The sequence below is a fragment of the Haplochromis burtoni genome, unplaced genomic scaffold (genome assembly GCF_018398535.1).
Source record: "Haplochromis burtoni strain Fernald_Lab_line unplaced genomic scaffold, NCSU_Asbu1 Contig_410, whole genome shotgun sequence".
In the NCBI taxonomy this organism is placed as follows: Eukaryota; Metazoa; Chordata; class Actinopteri; order Cichliformes; family Cichlidae; genus Haplochromis; species Haplochromis burtoni.
The window spans coordinates 335,222-351,537 of NW_024582771.1; the positions used below are offsets into that span (position 1 = coordinate 335,222).

General features: G+C 40.6%; 1 protein-coding gene across 4 annotated transcripts in view; it reads right to left on the minus strand.

The window, feature by feature from the left end:
- The window catches only part of larp4b (La ribonucleoprotein 4B), a 57,619-nt gene that overhangs the window by 20,504 nt on the left and 20,799 nt on the right, over positions 1 to 16,316 (minus strand). For 2 of the 4 annotated variants that reach the window (XM_042213043.1, XM_042213042.1), the window contains exons 1-5: positions 11,261 to 15,401; positions 9,416 to 9,569; positions 4,375 to 4,539; positions 3,480 to 3,558; positions 834 to 970 (exon numbers count right to left, since the gene is read on the minus strand). In XM_042213043.1, the coding sequence (XP_042068977.1) occupies positions 834 to 970; positions 3,480 to 3,558; positions 4,375 to 4,539; positions 9,416 to 9,569; positions 11,261 to 11,416 (691 nt within the window). In that variant the 5' untranslated portion in view covers positions 11,417 to 15,401. Of the gene's footprint in view, positions 1 to 833; positions 971 to 3,479; positions 3,559 to 4,374; positions 4,540 to 9,415; positions 9,570 to 11,260; positions 15,402 to 16,316 lie in introns of those variants that run through there. The other 2 variants (XM_005944733.3, XM_042213044.1) reach the window with 2 other exon arrangements.

Sequence of the window (16,316 nt, forward strand, 5' to 3'; positions counted from 1 at the left end):
CACACACACACACACACACACACACACACACACACACACACACACACACACACACACACACACACACACACACACACACACACACACACCAGAGTGTACAACAGTCTCATATTAAATATGAACAAAGTCTAAAATGATGAGGTCAGAGTATTTAACTCCTATGCGCCCAAAGCTCCAGCTATGAGATCATAGCTGGAGCTTTGGACACAGCAGCCCCATCCACCCGTTTGTGAGGAGCAGCCAATCAGGAAAAAAGTTGTCTTAAATGGAGGGGAAGGGAGCTAAAAGAGACTGTTTCAGACAGGATGGACGGGGTCTGCACTCAGGCTTTTGTATAACATAGATAAATATGTAAAATTTCTAATCATGGATGCAGGACCTGAAACTGGCCAAACAGGTGATCTGTAAATTACAAGCAGTTTCATACTTGAACATCTTCAGAAAAAAAATATTAATGCAAAAAGCCTAATCGCAGCGTAATTACATGATGGTTTATTTACAGTAACCTGATTAAATTCAAATATAAAACTCTTGGCAGTGTACAGATCAATGAGCCATTAAATAAAAAGGCCTCCAAGCTAGAAAGGATTAATTTAAGCAGTAAACTAAGTACGAGCACAAATCAAACACAAGTAGGTAAGACTCTGCTGGATGCACTTTAACGACCTCTCCTGGGAAATCAACTCCAACCACATGCTGATAGAAATTCACTCAGATAAGGTTTTCTTGACATGCAGCTCGTTCAGGTAAACAAGCACAATGACGAGTTCTGATTGAACTCCAAGAAAAATAACTGGTGCATAAAACTGTGACTTTGAAAGCATGTCGCTCACATCGTAAGATGTCCACAATCAGCTCCACGTCCGTGCTGAGCTTTTTGATGTGGTCCAGGTTGGCCACCGTCACAATTGGCACATATTGGTCACTGTCCATTTGGGAGATGAGGTACATGTCACTGGCCAGATTCTCCCTGCCAAACGGAGACGCAGATAGAAGAGGTTAGTTAGACTTTCATGGTGTAGGTGGCAAAAAGTGCAGCAGTGACAACAAACTTCATTTTCTCTGATAAACAATTCTGTGATTAGCACCCACAGCTGCTCTTAAATAAGAGCGACTCTTACACGTGTAATAAACATCAGCTTTGCTGAGGGTGACACTGCATCTGAATCGCTGCTCTTCTGGTAACAAGTGCACCTTTTGAAACTCCTTCAGTTTACAGCTGTTGCACATTTGGCTGCTTTACTTGTGCAACTGTGAAATTTTTCTCAAAGCAATGCACTGTAGGTGTGTATGGTCCAGTATTTTGTAACCCAGCAGTAGTCTTTTGGTTTCTATAGCTTCTTGTTTTCATATCTGATCAGTTGTTTTTTTTTCTTTTAACTTCCACTGTAGTTTTGGAGAAGCTAACAGTATGCTATTGTTGTTGGCTTGTTCCAAGTTCACAGAGAGGAGAAAATGAAATGAATTTTTCAAGGCCTCAGTTCCTTTCAAATCAGCAGCTAAGCCACCACCACCGCAGAGGCATTCAAAAGTATGAAATAAGGCTTTCATTCAGACTACGCCTGACGCCCACAGCCGAAGGGAGAGAGAGAGAGAGAAGAGGCCTGATCGGTATCAAAAACAATACATAGTCTTCCAGTACACTAACTGCACACACACATTTAATTATTGATGGATTTAATAATTCTTTTAGCGCATGAACAATGATGTTGGAACATATACAATTACCATCACACCTCCCAGTACGACCGAAAATATTAATTTACTCTGACAAAGAGAGAGAGGGAATTAAAAATAAATAAAATAAAAAGCAGAATTCCCATGAACCCTGTACGGGCACACACACACACAGCACACACACACACACGCACACACACACACACACACACACAGACACACACAGACACACACACACACACACACCAGACAGACAGACACACACACACACACCAGACAGACGGCTGATTCAGTGTACAAATGCTCCACGAAGGCACCCTGAGACACCACTTTTGGATCTTGTCGGCCGTTTGTTTTGTTTTGTTGCGTCATACAATATGACATTCACACCACTGACCATACTGACTTCACCCACCACTGTTTAAGTCTTCTCTTTTATGGTTATTTTACTTTAATAAGCCTTAATTGGAATGAGTGTGTGGCCCAGTTTGTGACAGTCCGAATGAGCAGTGTTACAACATTCAACCCACAGAGCTTAAGTGTCCCTCCAACAAAAATGTTGAAACACACAAAATCCACACAATTAGGAGGCAGTGCTACGACCCAGTTGGAGTGGGAGAAAATGTTTTCCTAGAATTAACAGCAGCCCTTGTTAACGCCGTCACTGTAAATGTAATCAAAACCTAAAAGTCATGGTCAAAAAGCTTAAACATCATTGGTCACAGGCTTGTTTTAAACAAGGAAGGTAGAAAGAAAAAAGCCCCATCTTGCTTAATTTTCTAAATTAAGAAGATTTCTTGTAAACTTTGCCTCCGGCTGAAAGCAGCCGTCCCCTCTCTTACTAGCAGAGATGTCCTAGTCTACAGAGGAAGGCAGATTCATTTTTAACCTTTAGCTTTCAGATTACTACTACTAATACCACTAATAAAGAGAACTATAATATGAGATGGGTATTTGGTTAAGATTTGCAGCAGTACAATCCCCCCCTCCCATGAGCAAGTATAAATGCACACTGCGCCTGTAGCTGGACACTGCCTTGCATTAAAACTGTTTAGCACAAGGCTCATTATGGTTTAAAGCCCCATGTTGTACTTTAAAAGCAATCTCATGGGCAGTCACCGTTGTTCGAGACGATCTTAAATTCTCTAGTAGAACAAATACACACAAATGCAAATAAACAAACCACATATTAAAAGTCTGGATTTTGTCTTGATGCCAAAAATAAAATAAAATTTGGGCCCTGGGAGTAAACCAGGAGAAAACTAATAGCATATGAGAGCAAGCATAGAGCAGAAACATTTTTGTTTATGGTACAGTGGGTTTCAGGTCGTGTTCACACGTGCAGCCAGCCAACAGTCATAGTTGGGGAGTACACAGATGCAGACCCTTGGGAGCACAGGCAGATGACAACATTTACGTCATGAAGGCTACTGTGGACGCCTGAGGTTTCACTGCCACAGAAAGTATTATTTGAGCCTAATGTGCTGATTATACCAATCAGGAACCACAGGGTTCAAGGAGGCAGAATAACACATGAGTGGATTGCACACAGTCATCCACAAGTCATTGTGTTAATCACTTTCAAGTAGATGTTTTTCCTTCCAGATCTTAATCAAAGTGCTTTTCTCCATTAGCAAGTATGAAACAGCTGCTGAGCAATGATTGAAGTAGATGGGCTGAGATTTCAGCACAGTACGCCAGTTTCTCATGGACAGTTCGAGGCTTAGTGAAGGAGATGTCCCTACATTCAAAGAAAAGCATAAAATTCTGGGCTGTACTGTGATATGAAGCTACTGGCTCACCGGGAAAGACAGAACTCCAGGGTCTTCTTCAGGTGCTCCCTCAAGCCCTCCTGGGGGTTGTCAGGCTGGGGATCACTGCCTGTTGATAGAGGATAAAGATTTTGGTAAAATAAGGAGCAACTAAGCTTATGTCTAATCCTCTAAACACTATCCAGACAATGAAATGGGATGTGGGTGGAGAGGGTTGTAAAATATGGAGAAGGAAAAAAAGAAAGAAGAAAAGCACCAAAAGTGTCGTATTTACACACAGCAAATACTCATGCAAGCTAATTTAATGTGTTGGAAGCAATGGCACGGGCGCTAAGAAACCTACTCCTACACGGTTGCATAATCACAGTCATCTTAATACCACCCATTCCTCCCTTAGCCTCGTTGTTTTTGTCAACACTTCTTTCAAGCAGAGGGCACTTAAAAAGATAAATGTCTCGTAGCAGATCGTGTCTGGAACAGGTCAATGACATTTTAATGATGCAATAAATAACACATAAAACAAATACCTCTCAAGCGGTCACTGTTCTCCTTCAAAAATAAATCTACTGCCCGAGGACAGACTGTCCCTTAATATTCAACCACATTAGCCGACTGTGTTTGGTTGTAGTTCATTCTAACCTTGAGTTATCCAAGATCAGGTGAAATCAAACATATTTAGATCCCTGTGTGATTGACGAGGCCAACACACTTAAAATCCTTAAAAGCCTTCTAATAGCCGTGCCTGTGGTATAAATGTGGACATCGTCTCGATTTCAAGTTACTTTGTTTACAAACTTGGGTGTCCACGCCGCCCCATCAAAAATCAGCACAAAAGTATCCATGTGTAGACATGTGGAAAAACACCGCTGATACACAACTACTTCAGAGCCTCCTCTGACTAACAACCAATCACTAACCAGCCCACCTGTGTGCCCTGGCTGCCCAGGCTTGGGGTATTCTGTGCAGGCTGACTCGGAGCACTCCAGAGTGACGGCGGCTGGCTCAGCCAGCATTACTGGTACCGGTGGAGGCTCATCTGGGTCGGTTAGAAGGGGCTCCTTGTAAGCCTTGTCTTCACTGGCTTCATAGCCTGTGACAATCAACAATGGGCATTATGATAATGATTAAAGGCATAAGAATATCACCAGATGTTTAAAAGGGGGGCTATGAGCATAATTGTAGTTATTTTTATTTATTTATTTTATTTTACATGGTTTGTAGTTCAAATTAGTTTATTGGAATCTTAAACTGGGCCTTGATCCAGCCCCTCAGCTCAACCTCTAAAACCAGCCATTTAAGGACACCCTACCTTTAAACTGTGTTGGTTCTGATTGGCTGCCCCTCCAGCTACAGAAGGTGTGAACAGCAGGTGGGTGGGGGTGATATCATACAGAGTAGATACTCAGTATTTAGATCAGTCTGAGTGTTTGGCTCACACTGTTTACATGACAGATGCTCTCATCATTTGAAATTTTGATTTGATTAATATGAACATATATAGCAGAAGATAAGGAAAAGCAAGAAAACAGCTCCAATGTGAATTGAGAGCAGTGTCCTTTTTAAGTTCTAAGTGCCGAATTTCCAACCTTGTCCCAGTTCAGCAACAATACACCTGTGCAATGACAAATGGACATTATTACCAGAGGCAATCTGAAGCATCTGGCCTGGCACATAAACTCAGCCTTTTCCTGATTAAGATGCAAAGACCATCATTCTGAACGCTCTTTTCCTTTTAGAGCACAACAGATCTTCTTATAGAAATACACAATGATAATGTGAGCAACTTAAATAATGAATAATTATGAATCATTAAAGGCTGGGCAAAAAACTAATGTAATTCCAAAATAAAACCTTTTCTACAGCACTAATTACATCTAAACAAAACAAGTATTGCCTTTAAAACAAATTATCCATCTTAACATAAATGTAAATATTGCACTACTGGTAATATTGTACTAATAACAGTACTAACAAGTGGTTTTTTTTGGTCCATTATGCAATGATAAATACATTTACTGGAAATGTTTCTCAAATAAAGTGTACCAAGAAAGAAACTGTATATTTTGTGCTACAGACAAACACCATTTCTGGCTGTAGCGTAGCAATAAGCCTAGCAATAAATCCTAGCAATAAATCCTGAGAATTAGTGCTGTGGATTTCATTTACACTGAATTAAAAACAAAGTGGGTATGAAGGCAATGTCGAGTCAACAGCAAATTAAAATGACAACAGATCACAAAGGAGAGATGTGCCAGAACAGAATGAAACATGATAATGTACTAAAACCAGAGAAAAATTACATTCAGGTAATTAAGCACATAACCATTTATTAAAACAGTATTGGGACAAATTTTAATACTGGGTTAAACCGCGTGGGACTAGTAATGCCATCGTATTCAAGAGCATTTTCCTCTTAATTTGTGTTTGAGGGTTTTAAGCAACCTCCATCAAATCACAGTGCCGGCAATTTTCCTTAAGGTCTGGCTAAACTCTCTTCAGGGTGCTCTATGGAAATACTCTGCACATGACTGAACGGTACAGTGACTTAAACTGAAAACAGTTCATCTACTCAGAGCCGTGTCCCCCGTGGGAAATGGTTCGTTTTATCTTTTAGATTCGTTTCAAACACAAAAGACTTGGCAGGAGCATAACAGCGACCATAACAGCACAGCACAAAGGCCACTTCACAGATAAAAATAAAAAAGTAAATCTTTTAAGAGAAGTGAACTCTCTGATTGGAAGTAATCCGTGGGAGGTTCAGTAAAAGTTGCATCCTTTGAACTTGGTGGCTGTACTGGTGAGGCACAACTTTTACTTTAAAGGGAAACGTTTCCAATTACTTTCCACTTTTCAAGTTTCAGTAAAGCTTGGTGAGGAAAATCTAAGTATTTCCAGACAAGTTTGTGTTTTCCATGGAAACTACAGGTGATTTCAGCAACCTGCTGGCAACCAAAACAATCACAAGGTGGTTTTGCAACAGCATTTATTACCATTTTTAAATGGTCAATCTCCAGCAACCACTCGCTAACTGGTTGAGGATCACATTCTCTAGTGGCCGGAAGCTGTGATGAGGTCACTAAACAGTCTCTAGGCCTGTGAGACGTCTGTTCAAATCCTCAGACCTGCTTACTCTTTCAAACTTCAGCACAAAGCACACCGCGAAAGTGAAAATAAACACAGATGTGGCTAACTAGAAGCGACAAGTGATCGAGTCCTCCAGACAAGGGTCTTGTGAAGGAGCCTACGAGTCCACATGCCTTTGCTAAATACGTTCACACGCCGCTTCTGTGGGTGTCATCTGTCTTAATTTAGCACATCACTCCCAGCAGTCTCAGAAACCATGCTGTTATTTATTAATAAAATATGAACGATTATAATGGGGAAAGCACCGTTTCATCGTCTAGGCAACGAATGACACCCACCCCAAATTTGAATATTTGAAAATCTTGACCTTTACTTTTGAAGTCACGTCCACATCAGGCAAGTGTGAAACATAATGGTGAATACTCAAACATCAGAAAAACTGCTAACCCATGAGTGTCAAACATTGGGCCTGTGGGACAGAATGGGAACCCCTAACTAAACCATTACTGCTGATACGTAGCACATACATTTTTAATTTTTAGCTACATTTTTCATTTTTTCCATTTTACGGCCTTCTAAGTGAGAAAGGCATCGCCTACAGTCTGAAACGCAGCACCAAGGTCAGTAAGTAAAAGATGAACCATTAAATAAAATAAGTTCCTGTTTCTCATCATCTGCCATATAACTTTCAGGTTGTTTTTTGTTTTGTTTAAACAATGGGTCCACAGTAAATGAAGGACCCAAGTTTGAAGTCAATATGAAAGTAAAAGGAAAAAACAGGTGACAGGAGGGCTGGTGAATGATAATAAGTGGCTTAAATTCATAACCTTTAATAGTCCGTCTTTGTTTGTCGACAAAGGAATCAGAATAAGCTTCCATGTGCATGTAATGGTTTAGCATACTGACAGTGAATGGGGACATTAGAGGAACCAGCCAGTATCACGACTAAATCACTGTTACCACTGCAGGCGTGGTGTGAATTTTCCGTCACAGACCACTACATGCATGGCCCAACTGCATTAAATCAGCAGTGCTCCGTAATAAATTTTCCATAAATGTCTTTGCGGACGTGGAAGATGAAGTAGGCCAGGACGTCAGTGCGCGTCAAACTGAGACTAATCAATAATTTCTGTTTCACCACCATGTCCTTGTTGCCTCTGTGGCTAAACTTGGCTCAGCACATTGAAGCGAGTGATTACTGTCATTTACAAAGAAAGACGGGTGACTGGAGCTGGAATATTCATAACTCATTCTAGATTGAGTATGAATGATTAAAGGGATGTCTCCTGTGTGGTGGGAAAAGGGAACCAGAGTGGACAAAGCAGGTTTTTACACCAGACTGTGCAGTTTGTCACTACTCGATTATTACAGACTTAGCAAGCAGACTACATGCCAACATTTCACTTTCTTTCCACACCTCAGCTTCAGATTAGCTGTATACTATTTTCAGTTTCTCCGCATTACATTAATAAATTAGCTACTGGCTATGTTCACCTGATTCACGCTGCCACAACCACCAAAACCTATAATTCTCCACTTTTTCAGGTCCAGTATTTACCTGCAAAAATTTAAAGGTGTTTTTTGTAAAGACCCTCTGAAAATTGAAAACTTTCACCACATGGTGGCAGCGTTTTACCAGAAGGTTTTCATGCAGCTGATCAGCCCAACGTGCATTAAACGGACTACTTCTCATTAATGTAAATTTGTAAAAACTATTAGTTACCCAAGTCAGCACAAGTCAGCAAAATACAACAGTAATATATGAATGCTGAGCGAACACTAGCTTGAATTATGTTGGTGTCATGGTGAACACTGCACTTAGTCCATGTACCATCTTGTGGTCAACATGGGTGTTATGCAAGACTGCAGTTAACTTATTTGAACTTCAGTTAATATCTTGCAACACAATTTCATCTCTGTTACAGCCCAGAAGAATGGTGCTAGAGGCAGCGCAGAATCATTTTGTATTTAACGGCTACGTTCTCTGGAACAATTTTGTGCACTTTTGTTGTTGTTTTTTTTAATATTTAAGATTAAGATTTAAGATTCTGGGTGTCAAACATGCAGCCTGCGGTTAATACCTCACCCACCAATGACTGCCTAAGTCTAATCATCCCATTTTTTTCAATGAAATACTAGTACTATTACTACGTTGTTTATGTCCAAGCGCGAGAAATTACAAACCTGCACCTGAACTCCACACTAGCTAAAGAAAATGCTAAAGAAGGGCTCTGCTTGGGCTCAAACCGCCAACTTCTCACTGTGCTGCCACACGTAAATATTTTCACAATGTACTTCTGTCTGTTTAGGGACGTGTTCAACATTATTTTGCAATTATGTTGAACATGCAATAGTTTTATAGGTTAGCCTAGCTTGAAACAACACTGGGTTTGAAAGAGGACCATAATCTATAACAAGTCTGACACCCCCTATCTTATATGGTGCCTAACATATTAGGAGTTTACCTGCATATAAAAAGGGTTTGGGCCTTCTGCTAAAGGCGTGTTTAAAAAGTGGAGTTAGATTAATTAGATTTTGGTTTATTAAATCACTAGTAATGTCACAAAAATGCACAGACTTCTATTAAGTCAGGTAACACAGTCTCTTTGCCTTAGCCATGCATTTACCAAACATGGTTATATGCACAATAAGCCACAAAGACCATTTATAGGCAGAAAAATTCCTGTTAATGCTGAATAATGATTCAATGCTATACTGATACACCATTTAAAAACAGGAAACGTTTTATGTTCTTATCTATGCTCTGTATTGCGTTATTTCGATATATCTGAAATGGAGAGCAGTTATACTTTGTTTTGCACTATAGTGGCCAAAAGTCAGATTCTAAGTATATAAGAAGCCAGTTTTTGTGCATCAATGACCTTCTGGGCCGGGATCGGCCGAACTATCGCAGCCTTCCTTCCATGGCTGCAGGGCAGCAGTTGTGGTGTCGGCAGTCCCGCTGGGGTCCAGGCTAAACATGTGGTTGGCCCATGCTTTCGCATTGGGGTTGAGGTCCGAAACCTTGGCAGATTCCTGCAAAAGAACAGAGCCCAATTAGAGAAATCAACTTCAGCTTATGTATGTCACCACATCAGTATATGTAGTTACTAAAAAAAGATAACATCAACTTTGACTATAAATCATATGACTGTAATCGAAGAATTGTCTTTTACTAGTAAATATACACCTCAAAGGTTCTGAAAGTATATTTAAAACCATGCTAACAGACTTATGTGGCCTATGTTTCATCCGTGCAATTTAAAGAACACCAACAAAGCAGTGTTTCCTATACAGATTTTATGTAGTCCAACCAGCCACATATGCTAATGTTTGCCTTGTTCACTCATCTGAATGAAAAACATCAACCACTATCCTCTCACTCTTATTCTTAAAGTTTGGTCTTGCTTTTCCCTACTCTCTGGTTCGCTGGCCACATTCCTGCTGTGGCGGCCTGTGAGACATTTTCTCCGTCTCTCAAACAAACTATTGCGTTGGACTGAAGCTGGCTACGACAGTCCGTAGTCCACTTTGCAGATCCTCTCTGAGCTAGAAGGCCACTCTAATCAGAAGAGCAGCAGGTGGAAAACTGCTTCATGTGCCATATTGTTGAGCTCACCGTGTTTGCGCAGCAGAGTTAGAACAACAGCACCAGCAAAGACGAGTGGAAGTGAAGTCCACCCAGGTGATCACAGACTCTGATCTGATTATATTCCTTCAGTATTTGTCACAGAGTAAATTAAATATTTGAAGCAAGCATGGTTGTGCCTGTGTAAGTGCAAATGAGCTAACATCAAAGACCGAATCTGTAGGAAACGCTGCAACTGCTACAAATCAATCACAAGAGCCAAGCTAACATCAACCCACCCAGGTCACAGGGAAGGGAAAAAAAATAAAAAATTTCAACAAGATGGTGTCTAAGGAAATCATCAGGGTTTGCCTTCTACCCAATTAAAATCCATCATGAGTGACCCACATTATGGGGTCTCATTTTGTCAGTGACACGAGCTAATATAACAGTGCTAAAGAGAGAGAAGTGCACAAAGACTGTAGAAGCCGATTTTCCCCACATGTATTGCTTTTTAAGGCGGTTTTAAATAGGTTGCTTATTTATATTCATATGCACAATGAACTGTACATTTCAAAATATGCCAATAAAACACTGGATGTGCCAGACATATATTATAGCAAACAGTAATTTGGTTAAAAAAAAAAAAAAGTCTTCACAAAATCTTTCATGTCTCAACTCACATTACAGTTTGTGAGAATACCAATACTGCAAAGCCTTCTACAACAATTTTCCTTTGCTTACTCTAAAGAAAAATACAGGGAAAGTATAAATATGACATTTAAATGACAGATTCACTTGCCCAGAAAAGAAGTTTCTATTTCCGGGACTTCTCCTGGCTCAAAATTGGCCTTTCGGCTGGGTGACTGTGCATGTAAGCACGACTTACTCAAGTCTAAGCATTTTCCTGGTCAAAATGTGCTTTACGATCAACTAATTTAAACCCCGCATATAAAAAAAAAGAACCCTTTGTTTCACTGTAATGTTTCTGTAATGCCTTCTCGACTCTTTGAAATGGTCTACGCTGAGAATGAAAAAGGCGAGCATTCATCAGTCATGTTGTACATAAGTCTCAATTGACAACAAGACTCCTCAAACTAAAAATCGTTTTGACAGGAACCAGGCTAATAAACCCCTGGTGTCTGCTGGAAATACTCACAGGATCAAAGCGGCAGTTCAGCATGCATGTCTCACAGGCTAAGAGGCTATAACCCAGAGCGGTGGTCAGAGTCAGCGTTTCACTCAACTCCTGAGGAACAGCAGGCCAGACGCTGCCTGCCGCTGGTGGTATTAGAGTCCACTGCATCCAATCCATGGCTAAAACATAAAGATAAGGTCTAAGTATGTCCACCGGTGGGCAGAGGAAGGAAGTCTTCCGACCAACATTGGCTTGCCTCAGGCTCTAACCTGCAAACGTCTGAGCAAAGCGGCTGCCACCACCCCTCTCCAAGTCATCCTCGTCAAATCACAGCTACCGCCACGCTCTGCCTGCCCTCCTCCGATACAGGCTGCTGGGTTGATTCAACAAATCTGATGACAGCACTGAGGCTCGGCTGCCCCGGTGGGCCAGGGCTGACGTTGCAGAAGCTGACTGGCTGTCTCGCTCCCGTTAAGCACCCGTCTCTGCTTTTGTTTTGTCGCCGTTGCACTGAGTCATTCCCCAGGAAAAAAAAAACAAAACGCTGGAGCTGTGCAGGCAGCGTTGAGTCGCACACCTGCGCTCAAATGAAATGCCTGCTCCGGTCTGCCACATGTTAAATCAACCCTGAGGCATCGCTCAAATTCAGACCTCCAGAGCCTTGGTTTTAATATATTATTCTGCTAACAAGCTAAGTTGCAAAATAAAGGGCTGGGCAAACTGGTTTCTTTTTGAACATAGTAAAGAGAGGAGGAAGAGAAACAAAAACACAACAAGATTAAGAAGTGAGCAGCAAGAGATGTTGTTCCTTAGTCGTATTTCACAAACATGGCACTACGAGATCATTCACGATGTGCCTGGCCAGACAGAGACAAATCCCCGCCTATGCTAATAATCCATCCTTCCTCCAATGTAAAACTCCCACTCCTGTCCGAGCGGCTGCCATAGAAACTGCTGCTGACATCAATGGACGTGTACGTCCAGGGCATCGCTTGACCTTTCAAAATTTTAAAATGTTCCCCTCTCTCACAGAGGAAGGAAAGGTTAGCAGCCTTTCTGATTGAGGGTGTATTTTTGGAGGAAATAGGAGAATGTGATTCATCACGAACCGTGGACAGAGATGAGTTATAGTCAGTGTCATTGGAGGGCAGCCGACGTAGCACCGGGTTTATTGCTCTCCCTCCTTGATGGAGGTGGGCTCCCAGCAGACAGAGAGACAGAGCAGACAAACCAGAGTCCTTAGGGAGGGAAAACAAAAACAGCTGAATTTGGACTAATCTGTCTGTCTGCAGACCGGAGGCTCCTCTTTCCTCTCTGACAGACAGATCTGGGGAGACCAGATGGGCCAGATGAGCACATCACAAATACTACAACATGCATCATCCTTAACAGCATTTTCTACAATATTAGACTAATTTAGCAACTACAGATTAGTTGTTTTTCCCCCCAGGTCATTATTTAGACAAATTTGAACAGTTTAACCTTTTTTATTTTTCTTTGAAACCATCGGTCTGGCGGCAGGACCATTTTACAAGGCTTCTAAACTCCTTTACCACTTGTTCTAAAGGCAAAATGTAAACAGTTTGGGAAAGACGAGAAGATGCCCTTTACAGGGATATTCTGTGTATCATGGTAGCACAAAGCATTCATAAGGTACTGTGTGAACACCAGACGGGGGAACCTAGATTTTACAGTGTGTGCTTTTTATTCAAATGGTTCCAGAAAGATGACTGCAGTCGACCTCCATCTATACGCAGTTCAGTATTCGCAGATTTTTCTGTGGAAAGTAACTCCAAATTATTTGGGGAAAATTCGCCTATTCACAGATTTTTTTGATTTGACACGCTATTGGCTGGTGTTTGCAAAGCAGCCAATCTAGGAGTGCCATTCATTTTCCTTCATGTTGAACAGAGTACCGCCCAGTACATCAAGACTGTGGATGTTAGCTTCTGTGGTAGTGCCAAGAAGTTTTCCACGTCTCAATTATTTGCAGTTCTCAGTTCTTTGCGGGCGGTTGTGGTTCCTAACCCCTGCGAATACCAGGGTCAACTGCATTTTGTAGTTTTACAGTCAAAATGACAAAATAAGTCCACGTGGGCTGCTTGATACTGGCTTAAACTTAACTGATGCTATGTTTATACTTAGACTAGAGGAGCTTCGTATGATCCCTAACAGTTTATTTGTATCGTCACTACACTTTACTGTAACATCATCTGATATTTGCTGTGCCGTTTTTATAAAGATACCTTATTTTGTTTATTTAGCTTTCTTGATTTTTAGATATTTTACCTTAATTATGCTAATATATTTTTTATTTAAATCTATGCTTAATAACTAAACATATTTTACCTTCTACTGTGCTTGGTTCGAGTGTTGGGGGTTGCTGAGGTAACTTTTAACCAGAGGTCAGCAAACTGTGGCTCAGTTAGAATTAAAACATTTCTTTAGAAGAAATGGCAATTGTGCTTATTACAGCAAGTTTCTGAACTTCTCATCTAATGCAAGCTTATTCTTTGCCTTTATTTAAGTTCTATTTATTCTATTTAAGTTTAAGTTCTCTCAGAAATGAGCCATTTAGCTCCTCTCACTTTAACGCTGCAACCTTCTTCCAGAGGAAAACAAAACTAACAGCATTATATTATTAGTCACATTTGTATAAGAACCGTGGTTCTTTAAGACGATAACTCAAAGGCAAGCCAAGTCGTAAAAGACTGATCTAAGAGATTTGTTGACGAGGCTGGACAGTGGGGAGAAAAGCAGTGGTGTGGTGTCTGTGTATTGGTGGCATTTCCCTGCTTTGGCAACAGATTTAAGAATGAGGATCTGAAATCTTTTGATATGGCTACCCAGTTGCTAAACTACATTTACACTTTTTCAGTACATCCCCTTCGGTTTCCAAAGCTGGACGACTGCTTAAAAACTAGTCTGCATTTCTGTCCCCACAGTTTTGATTACATCTGCATTCATACACAGAACATTTTCATACCTGCATATGCAGTGAAACTGCAGCTTCTCTCTGCCGTATGACCCACTAAAAAAAAAAAAAAAAAAAAAAAAAAAAAAAAAAATTGTGAAGATTCCCGTCAGGCTCACTTTCTTTCCAGCTTGTGTCCATAATTGATTTGATTTAACATGCACAGCTAAAAATGGGTCACGCTCAATTTCTGGTCTGTTTCTGACACATATGTGCAAAGCATATGGTGTATCACTCCGTCTCTGTGTGAACGCATGAGTGTGAATAAGGAACAACACAATTTTGGTAGCACCAAATGGCTTGCACATTATTATCCATAAAACTGAGTGCTATTTTACTACAATTATATTTATAATTTGGTGTTTTACTGTTACAATTTTAAACTTACTGTATGGAGTGATAGGAGTGCCAAAATTAAATAAATACAGAAAATAATGTGTGAATTAAAATGGAAATAAAATTAATACACAATTAAACGCATAATTACTTAAAGTACCAAATATTCATCCATCCACAGGACCCCAAGATGAGCAGTTTCCCTGCACAGCAAGTTGAGGCCGATGTGGGGCAGCCAGGTATCCCAGAATGAATGTCAAGCACCCTAAAAATCCAAGTTTTAAAATGGTACCGTTGCCAAAAAGTTCATTTGCAAAAGCACACCAGCATTTGTTGAGATCTCTGACCAAGTTGTGACCCAAAGCTAACTTCAAACCAAAGCATTCTTTTAGACTACATGGTTCTTAGACCCGTCCCTGAATTTAATGGATTAGATTGACAAGTAAAACAAATTCAAGATGCAATGTAGCACCGCAACCATGAAATAATTAGAGAAACAAGTTTCACGTAAAATCAATTTATATTTAAATGAACAGACTATGTGCACGTTAGCATATGCTACTTCCGGTGTGGAAACTCCTGTGGGGAGCTTTGTTTCCGGTGTCCTATTAGCGCCTTGTTTACGGTCCAGAACAAGTTAAGCAAATGAATGAATCAAGCGGCGATTTACATTTCTATAGATGTCTTGGGCATTTACCCAATATACCTGTAAATGATTTTCATCGACTGGTCGATATTTTTTCCCTGCGCCTCAAAGCAAAAGAGAAAAGGGATTCAAATGTTATATTTCTCAGCTGTCCCTCGGGTGTTAGGTTCTAAAAATAACCAGCGATAGGTGAAATCAAGTAGCAGATTTTATTTTTTGACGGCGCAAAACGTTTGGTGGACATCGTGGACATACAGTACTGCACTTCAGAGTCACACTGCTAGCGATCGATGCAGCGATTCTGTACTGTACAGGAGAGACGTCACGGAGGAGATCGTCTGCAGCGATCAGGGCACAGGACACAATGTGACGTAAAAAAAATAAATAAATAAGCATGCAAACTTGCACTAAAAAAATCTGCGAAACAGTGAGGTGAAAGGTGAACCGCGTTATTCGCGAGGGAACACTGTAATTTTTAAGGTAAGTCACAACATACCCTTCGTAAATACCAATGTATAGGAACCCTTACCAGCAATCATTAACTTTTTGTGTGGCTTTTTTTCACGGTTTGTTAACATGCTGTGTGGGTGTGTACCTGACTAGCTGATCTCGACATAAAGGGGAAACATCTGGTTTGACTATTCTTCACCTGTAGTTTGAATGCTGAACATTTGCCTGTTTAAATCATAAGACCAGTCACTATACAGAGATGTGCTTCTGAATGTGGACAATGTGTCTTCTGCTGCAGTAATGCAGTTCTGCTTGTGTTGAGTGATGTAAACAACTGATCGATCTAAACGCTTTAAACGTCAAAATTAATCATTCGATTTTTTATGACACAACAGCGGTGAGTGTTCCCACCTTCTGCTCTTTGTAACTTAACGCGATCTTTCCGTTTTCGAGTTTTGGACATGATTTTGGAGTACGGTATATCTTCGCAGTAGCGATTGACCGCCAAGTAAAGCTACCGGAAATGTACAACCCTACATCCGGTCTCAAACCAGGAAGTTAGCATTTTCTCGTGCACAGGGTCAATCATTACTGAATTATCAACATGTTTAATTAATTATTTAATCGTATTTACAAAGCATGCCTTAATATAACTGCATAGCCCAGTAGTA